This window comes from Sclerotinia sclerotiorum, genomic scaffold (assembly GCF_000146945.2).
Source record: "Sclerotinia sclerotiorum 1980 UF-70 scaffold_2 genomic scaffold, whole genome shotgun sequence".
Lineage (NCBI taxonomy): Eukaryota > Fungi > Ascomycota > Leotiomycetes > Helotiales > Sclerotiniaceae > Sclerotinia > Sclerotinia sclerotiorum.
The window spans coordinates 1,222,928-1,237,321 of record NW_001820834.1 but is presented as its reverse complement, the minus strand read 5'-3'; the positions used below and the strand labels follow the sequence as shown (position 1 = coordinate 1,237,321).

At 42.6% G+C, this 14,394-nt stretch overlaps 4 protein-coding genes across 4 annotated transcripts; 3 read left to right on the top strand and 1 right to left on the bottom strand.

The window, feature by feature from the left end:
• Positions 1 to 388: 388 nt before the first annotated feature.
• Positions 389 to 792, bottom strand: SS1G_01561 (predicted protein; the record flags this gene model as incomplete). The annotated part of the gene is made up of 2 exons (XM_001597317.1): positions 389 to 523; positions 778 to 792. 2 exons carry the CDS (start codon positions 790 to 792, stop codon positions 389 to 391), a joined length of 150 nt encoding a protein of 49 aa, XP_001597367.1.
• Positions 793 to 3,371: 2,579 nt separating this feature from the next.
• SS1G_01560 (hypothetical protein) lies at positions 3,372 to 6,432 on the top strand (the record flags this gene model as incomplete). The annotated part of the gene is made up of 2 exons (XM_001597316.1): positions 3,372 to 3,567; positions 3,632 to 6,432. 2 exons carry the CDS (start codon positions 3,372 to 3,374, stop codon positions 6,430 to 6,432), a joined length of 2,997 nt encoding a protein of 998 aa, XP_001597366.1.
• A 600-nt stretch (positions 6,433 to 7,032) lies between these two features.
• On the top strand, positions 7,033 to 11,081 carry SS1G_01559 (predicted protein; the record flags this gene model as incomplete). The annotated part of the gene is made up of 8 exons (XM_001597315.1): positions 7,033 to 7,410; positions 7,456 to 7,672; positions 7,721 to 7,831; positions 8,246 to 8,270; positions 8,436 to 9,014; positions 9,065 to 9,259; positions 9,470 to 10,746; positions 10,873 to 11,081. The coding sequence occupies 8 exons, from the start codon at positions 7,033 to 7,035 to the stop codon at positions 11,079 to 11,081; spliced, it is 2,991 nt and encodes a 996-aa protein (XP_001597365.1).
• A 1,367-nt stretch (positions 11,082 to 12,448) lies between these two features.
• SS1G_01558 (hypothetical protein) lies at positions 12,449 to 14,065 on the top strand (the record flags this gene model as incomplete). Its single annotated transcript, XM_001597314.1, has 1 exon — positions 12,449 to 14,065. The coding sequence occupies one exon, from the start codon at positions 12,449 to 12,451 to the stop codon at positions 14,063 to 14,065; it is 1,617 nt and encodes a 538-aa protein (XP_001597364.1).
• Positions 14,066 to 14,394: the final 329 nt, after the last annotated feature.

The window sequence follows — 14,394 nt, the reverse complement described above, 5'->3', positions numbered from 1 at the left end:
ATTATGCGCGTCTTGGACCACCAATCGTATTTCGGTCGCGGGGCTTGAAAGTTTTGGTCACTGGCACATATAAATAATGGAGAAACGATAAGATGTCTCAAATTGTATAATCAATGACGATGTTATGCTAATCCTCTACCATAGTATCCATCATGCTTAGATTTCTTTGACATCTACATTCATTTTTGCGGAGAGTAGTACCAGCAAGACTTACAGTAGCGAAGGTGATTAAAAAATACTCTACCTGTGCCTTCAGGGATTCACGCCTCTTCTTCAAGGATTTCAGTACATATGGATGAGATCAGCCTGCAGTATCCCCGTACGTTTATCACGATATTAGTGGACCACTAAAAGTTGGCAATTGCCTAATTGGGTAATATATGCAGCTTCATATCTTTTCGACATGTCCCTCGCTCAATCTGGGAGAAACATTTTTGGACCATGATTCTTTTTCTTTCAAGGATTGAGAATCAAACAAAGTGTCAGGTAATCTCTCTGCATATTCTCCGGCCGATTTAACACGCTGTCACAATGTATCTAGGCTTGAAAATTCCAACTTGAAGAGAGAAGGAAGTATGCTCATATCTACTGCAAAATGTATAGAGGTACATCTGAGATGTGAGAGAGCCCCTTGAAGCTATTTCCAGCGCTGACATGCAGTTGGATCGAAAAACGATACCTTTAATGGCATATTAATTATCCGATTGCAGTTTGGTACCAGATATTACCAGAATATTTAAACACCGAACAGCCGCATATCAAATTAGCTAGGCTGACAGGTTGCTCAGCCATGATGGGATTGAAACATAAAACTACACATTCGTACTGCCATTCGGATCAAATGTAACGACAGATGCTAATTTGCGATTTGAATTGGGATATTGAATATTCGTCCAAAGTATGAAAAGTTAATTTAAAAAAAACTTCAGATGAAAACCAGATCAAAATATTGATGAGATCAAGACCGTATTGGTCAGGAGGATTGCAGTCATGATGTCGACGGCCGTTTTAAAGCCACTAATTGGTCACATATGAAAGTAGGCTAATGCTGATGAACTCGTCTCGTTCCATTGGAACACAATGGCAAAAGCCACTGGATGAGTCCCCTGCTCTTCTCAAGATATCCACACATTGCGGCGCGGCGTTTCGGGAAACAAAATTCTCCATTTCTTTTGATCAGGGGGAGGCTTCGGCATCCTTTTACGAGGTAGATCTCGGGCGTCTGTCTGCGCCGTCGATACCGGTTCAAGTCCAAGTTTCACATCCTTGTTTTATCACCATCAATGCTTGATTTTCAACTCTGGATTCACATGTCTTCCGTCCTGCGCCGTGGAGATCATGAGAAGACATGACTAATTGAATGTTCTGGACGTGATTAGTATGAAGACAAGGTCTATGGGGGACCGCGACTTTCCCCCATCCCACAGTGGTTGAAATAGATTACTGTCTCTGTATGAGAACGCCAATCATTTGTCGAAGAATATCCTGCAAGCCCGGTCTGTTTCTGTGTTGATATCATCGATATTAAATCGGCAGTAGAAATGACTCTTCGATGCATCTACCGCGCTAGACACATTCAAGGGTTCTAGGGTCTCTTTCGCACTCTTAACATATCGTCCCCCTTACCTCACGAAGACTTGTATTCTTTGGGGTATGATTGGCTAAATGGAACTCACGCTCAGAACATGCGATACAAGAAAGATGACTCGGACAGAGGGGAATCCACTTTTTTGATGGAACGCGGCAGATTCTACCAAGTTTTCCATTTTTTCTTTGGCAATCTTTTCGCGATAGTTTACTTTTTTTTGTTCTTTTCTTTTTGATACGGGCAGAGCCGCGCTTGCATATCCTGAATGTGTACGAGGCAAATGGTCATAGGATCATTTTAATCTAGTCTATTTTCAAACTAAGACACTTTAGCGACTTTTCGGTGCTCTCCCCCCAATTCTAACCGCAACTGCTTGCCCCGGTCAAAATAGTATCATGGAGGGGTCAAAGTCTTTCGGCAGATAATGAAATTCTGATGGTTGCAGAAAATCTCAGAAATTCAACCACTAATGTATGCTCGGCGCATAAGAATGATTTCCCTTGGTTGGCTTCCCATGCACAACATCAGGCTGTGCATAGCTAAGCTTACGGGCACATCCCTCCCGATATCCATCCTGGATGGAATACCCGTCGAGCCCACTACTGTAGGCGAAGAAATGTGTCTGAGCTTTTTTGTTCCGCAAGTCTCCATTCTGAATTCTCAATTGCGGGTTTCGTGTTTCGTGTTTCGCTTCTGCAATGGTGGGAGGTGATGGGCCATCTGTGGGAGATCTTCTGCACTCACCCACATATGACGGCGGTTCGCAGCGATAACATGTAATATGCTAAGCTCAATGGACCCTTTCAAGTTCTTTTGATACCCAAGACCCCGCTGAATAAATTGCTCTAAGACCTTTTTTCATTCTTCAGCGGAAAGTTAAAAACTTATGACTTATGAGACATCTTCTCAGCATTTACCGCAATCTCCGCTGCCTCTAGAACGTGCGATATACTTGGAAGGAGAAGCTCTCTAAGCTGCGTTTCTTTCCTCTTCGGATCTATTTTGCATGAAGGTGGGCTACTTCGTACAAAGCAAACTAGACAAGCTCTCAAATGGTAAGACAAAGTCTGAAGTACCCAGGTTCATCAAAGTGACTCATTACAAATCGGAACGTTCCTTTGCCACGAGATACCTGTTTCCAGGATATCGGAAGTCAAGTGACACATGTAGTTTCGCTACTGCTGCCGGGCATCTATACATACACACATATTCATCACGTGTACGACATTGCAGATGAAACGGCCGTTATGCATTATCGGGAGGGATTTCTTTCATGTATGTATTTGTGTATCTTCCCTTGTGTATCTCAAATTTCGAAAAAGGAATGTTTACACGGCATTTGGGGGGAGGGGTATGAGCATTAGATATAGATCACTTGAACCCTTAGGAAGGAATTGCTTGGATATAAATGCACCTGTGACTTTTGAACTTCAAGGCAATGATCTTTCAATATTCGTTTCTGATTATGTTTATTTCATGGATTCAAACGGAATAATATAAGATAAACCCGCACAGTAGAATGTGATAATATTTCAATCAAAATTCGGAAGTTGGTTGTGATATGTTCAGCTTGTATCAGATTTGATATATTTATATTTCGAGCTTCACTTGAATTGATGGGGTGAGACGATAAGAAGCTTATCTTTCTAACCTAGGTAGTGACCGATAAGATATGTAGTAGCCGCGATTAGCCGCCCCTCGCGTCTAAATTTCCTAAATTTGCATCTAAGCTGTCGCAAGCTGCTGAACAACCCTCCCCAAACACACCTCCAATTCAGCCAATATGACGAGTCTCAAACGATCTATGGGATCGGATCCCTACTCATCTAATATATCAAGTAAAGTCTATGTACGCTCTACCAAAAGTGGCAAAGTTCAGAAGATTGTTCGTGAATTATACCTTCGACAAGATATTCCCTGCTCATCCAAGCTTTGCGACAGCTGCCTCAAAAGTGCGCCACCAGATGCAAGTGGTGTTGGTAAGTTTGGTCTCTGTAACGTAAATGTATGTTTATCCATGGTATAATGCTCACGTTAATGCAGTGCCACCCTTTGTTCTTTCCGAGAAGCCTGCTGGAACGAAAGCATACCCTCAAGGCCACTACCTGGTTCCCGATACCAATGCATTGCTAAACGCCCTCGACCTTTTTGAACAAGCATCTGCTTTCTACGATGTCATCATATTACAAACCGTACTTGAAGAGCTGCGAAATAGATCCTTGCCGCTTTACAATCGTTTGATTGGGCTTACGAAGAGTGAAGACAAACGATTTTATGTTTTCTTTAATGACTTTCGTCTGGAAACTTATGTGGTTCGGGAGACTGGAGAAAGCATAAATGATAGAAATGATAGAGCAGTCCGGCGAGCGGTCAAATGGTACGACGAACATATTACACAGGCAGTCAAGGCTTCGGGAGGGCGTTCGAAAAAGATACCTGCTGTTGTAATGCTTAGTGATGATAAAGAGAATCTCAAAAAAGCAAAGCGTGATGGCATTCAAGCATGCTCCCTTCGGGAATATGTTGGTGGATTGGAAAATGCAGATCAACTCCTGGATATGATCAGCGCGGCACAGGAAGACAAAGAAGCCCGAGATGCTAGAACTTCTGGAAACTTATACCAGGAATATTTTTCAGTATCGAAGATGATGACTGGTGTCAAGAACGGCACGTTACATCAAGGTATTTTTAACGTTTCACCATACAACTATCTCGAGGGTTCAGTGAACGTCCCCGCTTTTGACAAATCATTACTTGTTCTTGGCAGAGAGAACATTAATAGATCTGTCCAGGGTGATGTTGTTGTTATCGAGGTATTACCAAAAGACCAATGGAAAGAGCCATCTACGAAAATCATTGAAGAAGAAAGCCTAAACAAAGATGAAAATCCTGATGCCGATGAGGGAGAAGCGGTCGTTACTGAAAAGGAAAGACGTGCGCTCCAAGAAGAGGTAAAGAAGACTCACAGCAAGGGTGCGGAGAATCGTCCGCAGCCAACTGCAAGAGTAGTCGGTGTCTTAAAGCGCAATTGGAGACAATATGTCGGTCATGTGGACGAATCATCTGTTAGTCAGTCGGTGAAACAAAGTCGCAAGCAACAAACCGTGTTCCTTATTCCTATGGATAAGAGGATACCGAAAATTCGCGTTAGGACGCGACAAGCGGGTGAGATATTAGGAAAGCGGGTTTTGGTCACCATCGACTCCTGGGATAGGGATTCTAGATATCCGGTTGGTCATTTTGTTCGTTCTCTCGGCGAGCTAGAAACGAAAGGTGCCGAGACAGAAGCTCTACTTTTGGAATATGACGTACAATATAGACCATTCCCGAAAGCAGTTTTAGATTGCTTACCGGCAGAGGGGCATGATTGGATTGTACCCCCAAGTACGGATGATCCTGGATGGAAAAACAGACGCGATCTTCGTGGTCTTAACATTTGCAGTATTGATCCAATAGGCTGTCAAGATATTGATGACGCATTACATGCAAGGCCTTTGCCCAATGGAAATTATGAAGTGGGCGTGCACATTGCGGATGTCTCACATTTCGTCAAGCCAAATAATGCAATGGACGCAGAGGCAAGTATACGAGGCACTACCGTTTATTTAGTAGATAAGCGAATTGATATGTTACCGATGTTACTTGGGACGGATTTGTGTTCCCTCAAGCCATACGTCGAGAGATATGCTTTTTCTTGTTTATGGGAAATCACGCCGGACGCCGAAATCGTAAATGCAGAATACACAAAGTCTGTCATTAAATCTCGAGAAGCATTCAGTTATGAGGATGCCCAAAAACGTGTTGACGATGCTTCCCAACAAGATGAGCTTACTACCAACATCCGTACGCTTCTCATGCTTTCGAAGAAATTCAAGCAAAAGCGTATGGATGCTGGAGCTTTGAGTCTCTCATCACCTGAAGTTAAAGTGGAGATGGAATCTGAGACTTCAGACCCAATAGACATCAAACAGAAAAAGCACCTTGACACAATGTCGCTAGTCGAAGAATTTATGCTTCTAGCCAACACCAGCGTAGCAGCCAAGATTTATTCCGCCTTCCCACAAACAGCCATGCTCCGTCGCCACGCCGCCCCTCCCAAAACAAATTTCGAAGAACTCGCCAATCAACTCAAAGTCAAGCGTGGTCTTGAATTAAAGGTTGGCTCGTCAAGGCAACTTGCCGACTCTCTAGATGGATGTGTTGATCCCACCGAACCCTTTTTCAATACCCTCGTCCGTATCATGGCAACTCGCTGTATGATGTCGGCAGAATATTTCTGCTCTGGTACACAGGCGTACCCCGAGTTCCGCCATTATGGTTTAGCCTCTGAAATTTACACTCATTTCACGTCGCCAATTCGTCGTTATGCTGATCTCGTTGCTCATCGTCAGCTTGCTGCAGCAATTGACTACGAACCTCTTGCTGCCAGTGTCCGCAGTAAGGGAAAATTAGAAGGTGTTTGCAAGAACATCAACGTCCGTCACCGCAACGCTCAACAAGCAGGTCGCGCCTCGATTGAATACTATGTCGGACAAGCACTCAAAGGTCGTATAGTTGAAGAAGAAGGTTTTGTGATGAAAGTTTTCAGCAATGGATTTGTAGTGTTCGTACCTAGATTCGGTATCGAGTCACTTATTCGTCTAAGAGATCTAGCGGAGCCTGAACCGGAGGGTAATTTTGATGCGGAGAATTATGTATTGCAAACAAAAGGAAGCAGGGAGGTTAGAGTGGAGTTGTTTGGAAAGGTGGTGGTTAGGATTAGTGATATTAAGGAGGAGAGTACCGGAAAGAGGAAGATTAAGGCGGAGTTGGTGGAGGTGGTGGAGGTGAAGGGCAAGAAATAGATTTGCAGAAAAATGAGAATGAGATATCCGACTGCGGAGGTTGAGTACGGTGTATCAAAATGACTTGAGACAGAATGTTAGGAGCAGCTGTCATGCATGTATGATTGAGAAAAGAGATATCAATTTGAGAAAGTTTTCGTGGTAAGTATGTAAGGCCAAATGTTAGCTACTATTGTAAGCTGCGGTAACACAAATGCAAGCTGATTGATTGGTTGTATGATTGACTAGATGATTATTTTAGGTGATTGCATATTACTCCAAAGAAATGGATAGTCTCTTCACGCAGGGGCATCGAGGCTTACCTGCACGTGACGCTGACAAGTCATACATACACAAAACATTGTGAGATGACGAGTGCGGCGGCTACTATTCTTCAGCTGGCACATACTTTTTCGAACTATATTCTTTCTACTACAATTACGATGATTCAAGCATAATAATTAGCTTGAAAATATTATCTCTACGACAGATAGAGCTTGGTTTCCAGCAACTTGGACTGGTCCGACAATGAGCTCGAGGGGCTCTAAAATGTTGAGTTTCTTTTGTGTACCAAAGCAATTTGAATATTGAACTCACTTACAGACTGGATGGGGTCTGATAATGGCTACTACTCCAGAGCCATCCTTGGGTGCCTTGTCGAGCCAAAACGATGCTTTATGGGAAGAAGCCTATGAGAAGTTCAAGCGTGATGACCCAGAATTGTATGAGCGGCTGCAATCAATCATAAGCAAGGATCCCAATGTCAAAAGTAATGTAGGACTAGAGCAACAACTCGGTGATCTGCTTCTCAGGAAACTTCGGATCATGGAGGATAAGCAGTGGGTATTTTATTGGCGCAAGAAAGCCATCAAAATTGGACCGCAGTTTGATAAGATTGTCAAACTTTTCAAACTAGTTAAACCTATTGGTGATACTGCCGCTGTAATTGATCCCGTTCATGCGGGAATTCCCTGGACTTGTGTTTCGGTTTTATTGCCGGTAGGTATGGTGTTAATCTACATGGCTTGAGCTGACTTTTCATAGCTCATTTTAAACCATTCTGAGGAACAAGAGGCGGCACTGAATGGGTTGCAGGAAGTGGTAGAGATTGTTCAGCAATTCACATCGTTCGATTGGGATCACCTTAATATCCCAAAAGAAAAATCTGAGAAGCAGCTGAAGGGATCTATCGTGACATTATACTGGAAAATACTTCGCTATGAGGCGACAGCGATACATAATTTTAGCAGACACACATTATGTACGGGAGTTCACAACTCCTATGAGTTAAAGCTAATCTCTTGAATAGCAAGATATGCTGCATCTATTGCCAGGAAGGATGATTGGAAGACTTTGCTCAGCGATGTCGAGGTTTACAAGAACAATTTTATGACCGACCTTCAATTGAATGACTCCCAAAGTAAGATCTACTTAACCTTCCTATAATACTACTGTTGAAAGAGACGCTCATTGTTATCAAATACGAAGACCAGAAACGTTTCGAATCCGAACTAAGAGAGCTGATCCTGGGACTGGACAGAACAAATGAAAGTGAGTCAACCTGGTATAGCATTATGATGTCCCTACTCACACTCTCTGTATCTCTAGAAAATCTTGAAATCATTCAGTGGGTATCTGATATACCATACATCTCCCAGCATTACACCGCTAGACAATTACTCGCGCAGTATCCGCATGCTGGAGAATGGATTATCGAGAAATATACCAGATGGTTAAATAGTGCTGGGGTATCTACTTTCTGGATACGTGGAACGAGTGAGCTTCTCATTCATCAGTTAGTTTTCATAGGTTCATGCTAATATGATGACTTTAGTTGGAACAGGGAAGACGTCTATTATGTGAGTGCTACTCCTTTGATTTGTTTATTTGTAGATGTTCAGCAGTCCGAATCGCAGTCATCGTCTTGAAGATTTATACTTCAAAGTCTAAATCTGGCCTGCTAATCTGGACTATGGGATACCTTGTTCGACGTCTGTGTACATTACATCTAACAATTACTCAAGATCCACTATCATTGAGTCGTTCTACTCCGATATTGCCCGGCAAGATGAGAAGCGCATGGTATATTTCTATTGCATCTCGCCAACAACATCAAGCGACGTTATTCGAAGCCTTGTATCCCAGTTAGCATGGACATTAGACGGCAACGCAATAGAACCAAATATTATTAGTATGTTCAATGCTACGAAACCACCCGACCCTACTATTCCGAAACCTGAGGACTGGTCCGACGCGCTTCTAAAACTATGTCAACGACTCAGAAAAGTCATCATCGTCATTGACGCCCTTGACGAATGCAAAGACTTCAGTAAGCTTTTAGCAACACTGAAAAAATTTCAAGTCAAGCATCTTGATAGTGTCAAATTAGTTTTCTCCAGTCGATTAAATGTTGATGTGGAGAAGGTATTCTCTGGATCAGACGGCGTTATTTTAGCCGTTGAAGATACATCGCGGGATATGTCTACATACATTGAGAATGAAGTGAGAGCTAAAGAGGAAGATATTGAATGCGACGACGAGACGGCGAAACGACAGATCATTGATCGGATAGTGCTTGTTTTAACGAATTTTGCAGGTGGAATGTAGGTTTTATGCCTAGCTAACACACGCAACGGAGCTAACACAGTCTCAGGTTCAAATGGGTAACCCTACAACTAGCAATCATGTTTCCGATTGAGACACAAACTTTCTTACCAGAAAACATCGAGATTCAGCTGCTGAATATAAAAGATCGAAATCTTTCTTTGGAGCAATCCTTGAACGATGCATACGAAACGGTTTACATGATGAACACCAAGCCAGGGGCCTACAACGCCAGCGTCTTGAAGTCAGTCTGTAAGTGGCTACTGTGTTGCAAGACGCCACTACCTGCAGAGGAACTTCTCAAAGTCATTGAGATTTCCTTAGATCATGATCCTAAACTTCAGAAAATAGCACGGGGTCCGTTAAGCACAAAAATTGTTTTACATGTAAGATGAATCTTTGTTGATGTTGGATTTGAAGATGAACACTGACCTCGTGTTCGTTAGTGCTGTAGCAATTTTGTTATTCAGAGTTCAGAAGGCACGTTTCGATTTGCCCATTTATCTGTTGAGGAGTACCTTATCAGTCATTGCGGGTTCAAAGTCGAGTTCCAAACCGAAGAATGTCATTTATTCGTGATGAAGATGTGCTTAAATCTTTTGGTACACAAAAGAGTCGATTCAGGCACAAAACCAGGGCTCAAACGCGGCTCGGTGGCTTCCGCCATAAAGAAGACGTTAATGCTCGCCCAAGAACCGGCCAATTTTCTAGCCTATTCCATCTCTTATTGGGCCTATCACTCCAATAAAGCCACATCAGAGAAGCGATGTAAAGATCTCCTATATAAGCGTTTTGCTCTTGGAGCCACGATAAGCCCTTCACTCAAGTGGTGGTATACTCAAATTGATGTCGGTAACTACTCAGGAAGCACAAGATTTCAAATCATGGATATTGCAGATCGAATTCTGGGCGATCTTCCACGCTCAGATAAATATCCGTCAAAGAGTCGTCTTAGAATGTTAGGAGCAGCCTTCAACCTTCCCGAACTAATACAGAACTCACTCGATAAGTATAAAGAATCAATTGATGAGCCGTTACGCTTTGAAACTACTCCACTGCTTGTGGCAATTCGACATGGCAGTCCTGATTCTGTGAAGTATCTCCTAGATTGTGGTGCTAATCCTCATCTAATTTCGTCCGCTCATAGACACCATATAAAATACGCAAATATGGGTAGGCCGATTGCTGATGAGGATATGGTTTACTGGGTAATCGCGAAGGGTGGTAATCCTCAAGAGAACCTCGAGGAACGTTTGCAGGTAGAAGAAATTCTCCTGAGTCATGAGCGCAGTCGCCAGGCCTTTATCGAGCAGCTTGAAAGACATCTAGAGAAAGATACCCATTCGGAGCCGTTACGAGCCTTGGAAACTCTTTATAGAGCTGCTGATGAAACTCCAATATCCGCGAAGATACTTGAGTACAGAATAAAAACCAAAGGCTTGGGAGAATTAGCTGATGTGTTACACCAAATTGATGAAGAGACTATTAACGACAAAATGGTACTGGGAGTCATCCGTTTCGACTCCTACGAAACTGTGGAAAAATTGTTCGAATTGAAACAAATCACTCATATCACAGAGGATATGATTCGTTGTGCCTTGAAAAGCAGCGATTCTCGTATTCTCGCATACTTCATGACTCAGTCCAATAGCAGCCTTCTAAGAAGAGAACTGGTCATTGATGAAAAGCCTGGACAGGAAGATATGTGGAAAGTCATTCTCGATGTGAAAGGTAAAGACTTCGTTGATCAGGAGGTTTTTGATTCATTATTCTCTTGGCCACATGCCAAAAGTCTCGAATATATTCTGACCTCCTGCGGGATCGAAATGATTAACAGTTCTCACATCGAGTCAATAGCTGAGCTAGCTAGGTTGAGATCTAGCGTTGATACTTTGAATTTTATCATACGCCTGCGAGGATCCCTAGATGGCTTAATCACAGAGGAAGCTGCTCTTAGCGCTTTAAAAAGTGGTTCTTCTGAACTGTACAATTTGATGTTGGTTAATGTTAAGGATCAATCGATATTGAGGATGAAAGCGGAAAAGTTCGCGGGAGAGAGACGTTAGTGGTCTCACTTTTTCAGAGATAATGATTCTGGCTTTTACCTGCAACGGTGGGAGGAACTTCCAGGATAATCGGTCACTTTCGCTCGTGAGGTATACTAGTGGGAGATGAAAAAGGAAGACGATCTAAAATTGTCAATGTATCCCAAATGTCCCATTTATCAAGAAGTTCTGATCCTGTCGATCAACGCATTCGGCATATCGAACTTGGGATTTACTGGAAATTTTACTTGGAGTTGTCAAGGACTTTCTGATAAAGCGCCCCTTCCTTCAAAACTCGATTCTGATTTACATAAATTTATAGCCACATCTCGATGACAGTACCTAAAACATAAGCTGTTACATTATCATCATCCATGGTGCATGGAGATTAACCTAGCTGTTTGAACTTTACGCGCCGCAGTGAAAATTCAACAGACTGAAGTAAGACCGAGAGGTTCAAAAGGGCTAACCGGGAGTTCAATTTGGATCTAAAAGATGTTGCATCTGTTTTGAAAATTAAGGTGCTGGCGAGAAAACTGACAAAGACAAGCTTGTGGATGATAAGTTTTGGGCTTGTCATTGGAATCAATTCTCTTCGTTGTAAAGTTCAGGACTACTACTTGCAGTGCGTGCGCTATCAAAATGGATGATTCTAACTTTTGTCACGGTCTGGTTTGTCATAATCAATAGATATAGTCATTTAGGTGGTATCATATTATTTCAAAGGGCATGATATCGATAGGTTTGGATGCTTCGAAACAGGGACAGATTCGATATCAAGAGGAAAAAATGGTATACCCTTCATTGTAATCATGATACTATCGTTGACTAATTAGCTGGTAGCTTTTGTAACGAAACACGTGACAAGTTAGATAAATAAGTACTATCTTGAAACTCTCCGACTTCAGGTATATTTATCCTATCATACAACAGTATCACCCACGAGGTTAAACACCTGGTCAATTGTTTCATAATCAAGACCACTATTTGCTTTGCATTGAAATATCTGAAAGGATGTAAGAATAAGTAGCTAGGCCTAATAAGCTAAACTCTAATATTACATAAGCGAACCCCTGTCTAATACCCCACTTGCCGTCCGTCTGCATCAACCTCCTTGTCTCAGATCATCAAAATGATTGGCTTTCATCCTACCAACGGGACAACTGCCGCAACCAGCTAAGGCTACATACCTAGGTAGGTATCAAAAGCAATGTCGATCTACTCGTGGATCAATCTCAACAAAACTTGCTTTTCCTTTCCTTCAATGATATAATTCATTTTCAATAAACACGACAGATTTCTCTCCTTTTCGATCCACCATCTCTTGAATTCGAACTTCGATGAATTGAATACTCATGACATAACCTCACGAATAATCTCAACTTAAAATGAAGAAACTCGTTCAGAAAGCTAAAGCTCACATACGCTCAACCTCCTCCTCTTCTCCTACTTCCCCTTCAGACCCATCACACCCAATCACTAATATCCACCTCCCCCATCCCTCTACTATCTCCCCGCCCACTCCCCTCGAAATCCTACGCTATCGCCATCATTTCGGCGTCAATCTGGGTTCAATCTTCGTCCTTGAACCATGGCTCTTCCCCAAATTCGCAGGAGGCGCATCATCCGAGCTCCATGCTGTGACATCTTCCGTGAAAACCAATGGTGTAGAAACTACACGTCAGAAATGGGAAGAACATTGGAAGAACACAGTCACTGATAAGGCGTTTGGATGGTTGGCCAAATCGGCAAAGGCGACTAGTATTCGATTACCCATTGGATATTTTACTCTCGGACCAGAATTTTGCATCGGGACGCCTTTTGAAATGGCGAAAGATGTATATCAAAATTCCTGGACAATCGTTAAGGAATTCATTACTCGAGCTCGTGCGTTTGGTGTTGGGGTTCTCATTGATCTTCACGCTTTACCTGGTGGTGCGAATGCAGATATGCATTCTGGATCTAGCACTGCGAGAGCGGAACTCTGGGGCTCTAAAAAGAATCTCGATCTTGCGAAAAAGGCACTCTTATTCATCGCCAAAGAATGTAAAGATCTGGATGGTATAATCGGCATTCAACTCTGCAACGAAGCATGTTGGGATGCCGGAAAGAGAGGAATGTATATTTTCTACGACTCCGTCATTCGATCAATTTCTGAAATTGATCCGGAGATGCCGATCTATATAAGTGATGCGTGGGATCTCTCTTTTGCTTTGAAATGGGCTAAAGAGCGAAATTGGAGATCTGGAAAGATTCCTGCTAATCCCGTCGTCATAGACACACATAAATACTTTACCTTTGCAGATAAACATCGTTCACAAGCCGCACATGACCTTATTCGTCAGATCCCAAACGAACTGGGTGAACTGCCTAATTGTAGTCCTAGCGCCACGCATATATCTTCTGGCGGAGAAACACAAGTAATAATCGGTGAATATAGTTGTGTACTCGATGGGAAAAGCTGGGAAAAATGTCACCCTGACATGAAAGAGGGTCTAGTTCGAGAATTCGGACAACTCCAATGCAAGAAATGGTCCGATAGGTGTAGCGCAGGAAGTTATTTCTGGACATGGAAGATGGAATGGATGGACGGCGGTGAATGGGGATTTGTAGAACAAGTCAAGAAGGAAAATATCGTTGCTCCAGTCTACATGAGTTGGCTCGTCGAAGAAATTAAAGACAAATTGAGGAAAGTAGACGAACAAAAAATAAATCTTATGGAGAAAATGGTCAAGGAACATGTAGATTATTGGAACAATACGAATCCTGGGAAGAAGTTTCAGCATGATTTGTATCAAAAGGGGTGGGAAACGGGGTGGGAAGATGCTAGGGCATTCCTGGGATCGAGGGGGGAAAAGGGAGGTGCGGATAAAATAGGTTGTTTGGAGATATGGATTAAGAAGCGGGTGATAGAATTTGGAGAGAGGGGAGAATTTTTATGGGAATGGGAACAGGGGTTTAGGTTGGGGGTTAAGACTTTTGAAAATTGTGCTGAGATTGATTGAGCTGGTGGGTTTTGGTTGTGGTAGCTTAGGAGATGAATATCGGGATATTTGGATAGGATAGGATGGGATAGAATCAAATGGATAAATCAGCCAGAACTTGCTGATGAGATCAGATTAATGGAAGTATTCTAGAGTACGGATCAAGGTGATGAAAGGGGTGTGCAAAGTCACTTGCCCTTGCTCCAATTGAAGTGATTCTGCCAGTGATCTCATAAATACATTCATGATGAGTTTATATCAAATGCATTTACCCCGATACAAATGAGGGAAAGATGCAATTCAAAAACTAGAACCAAGGTAAGATTACATCCCAGGGGTCTTGACTTGAA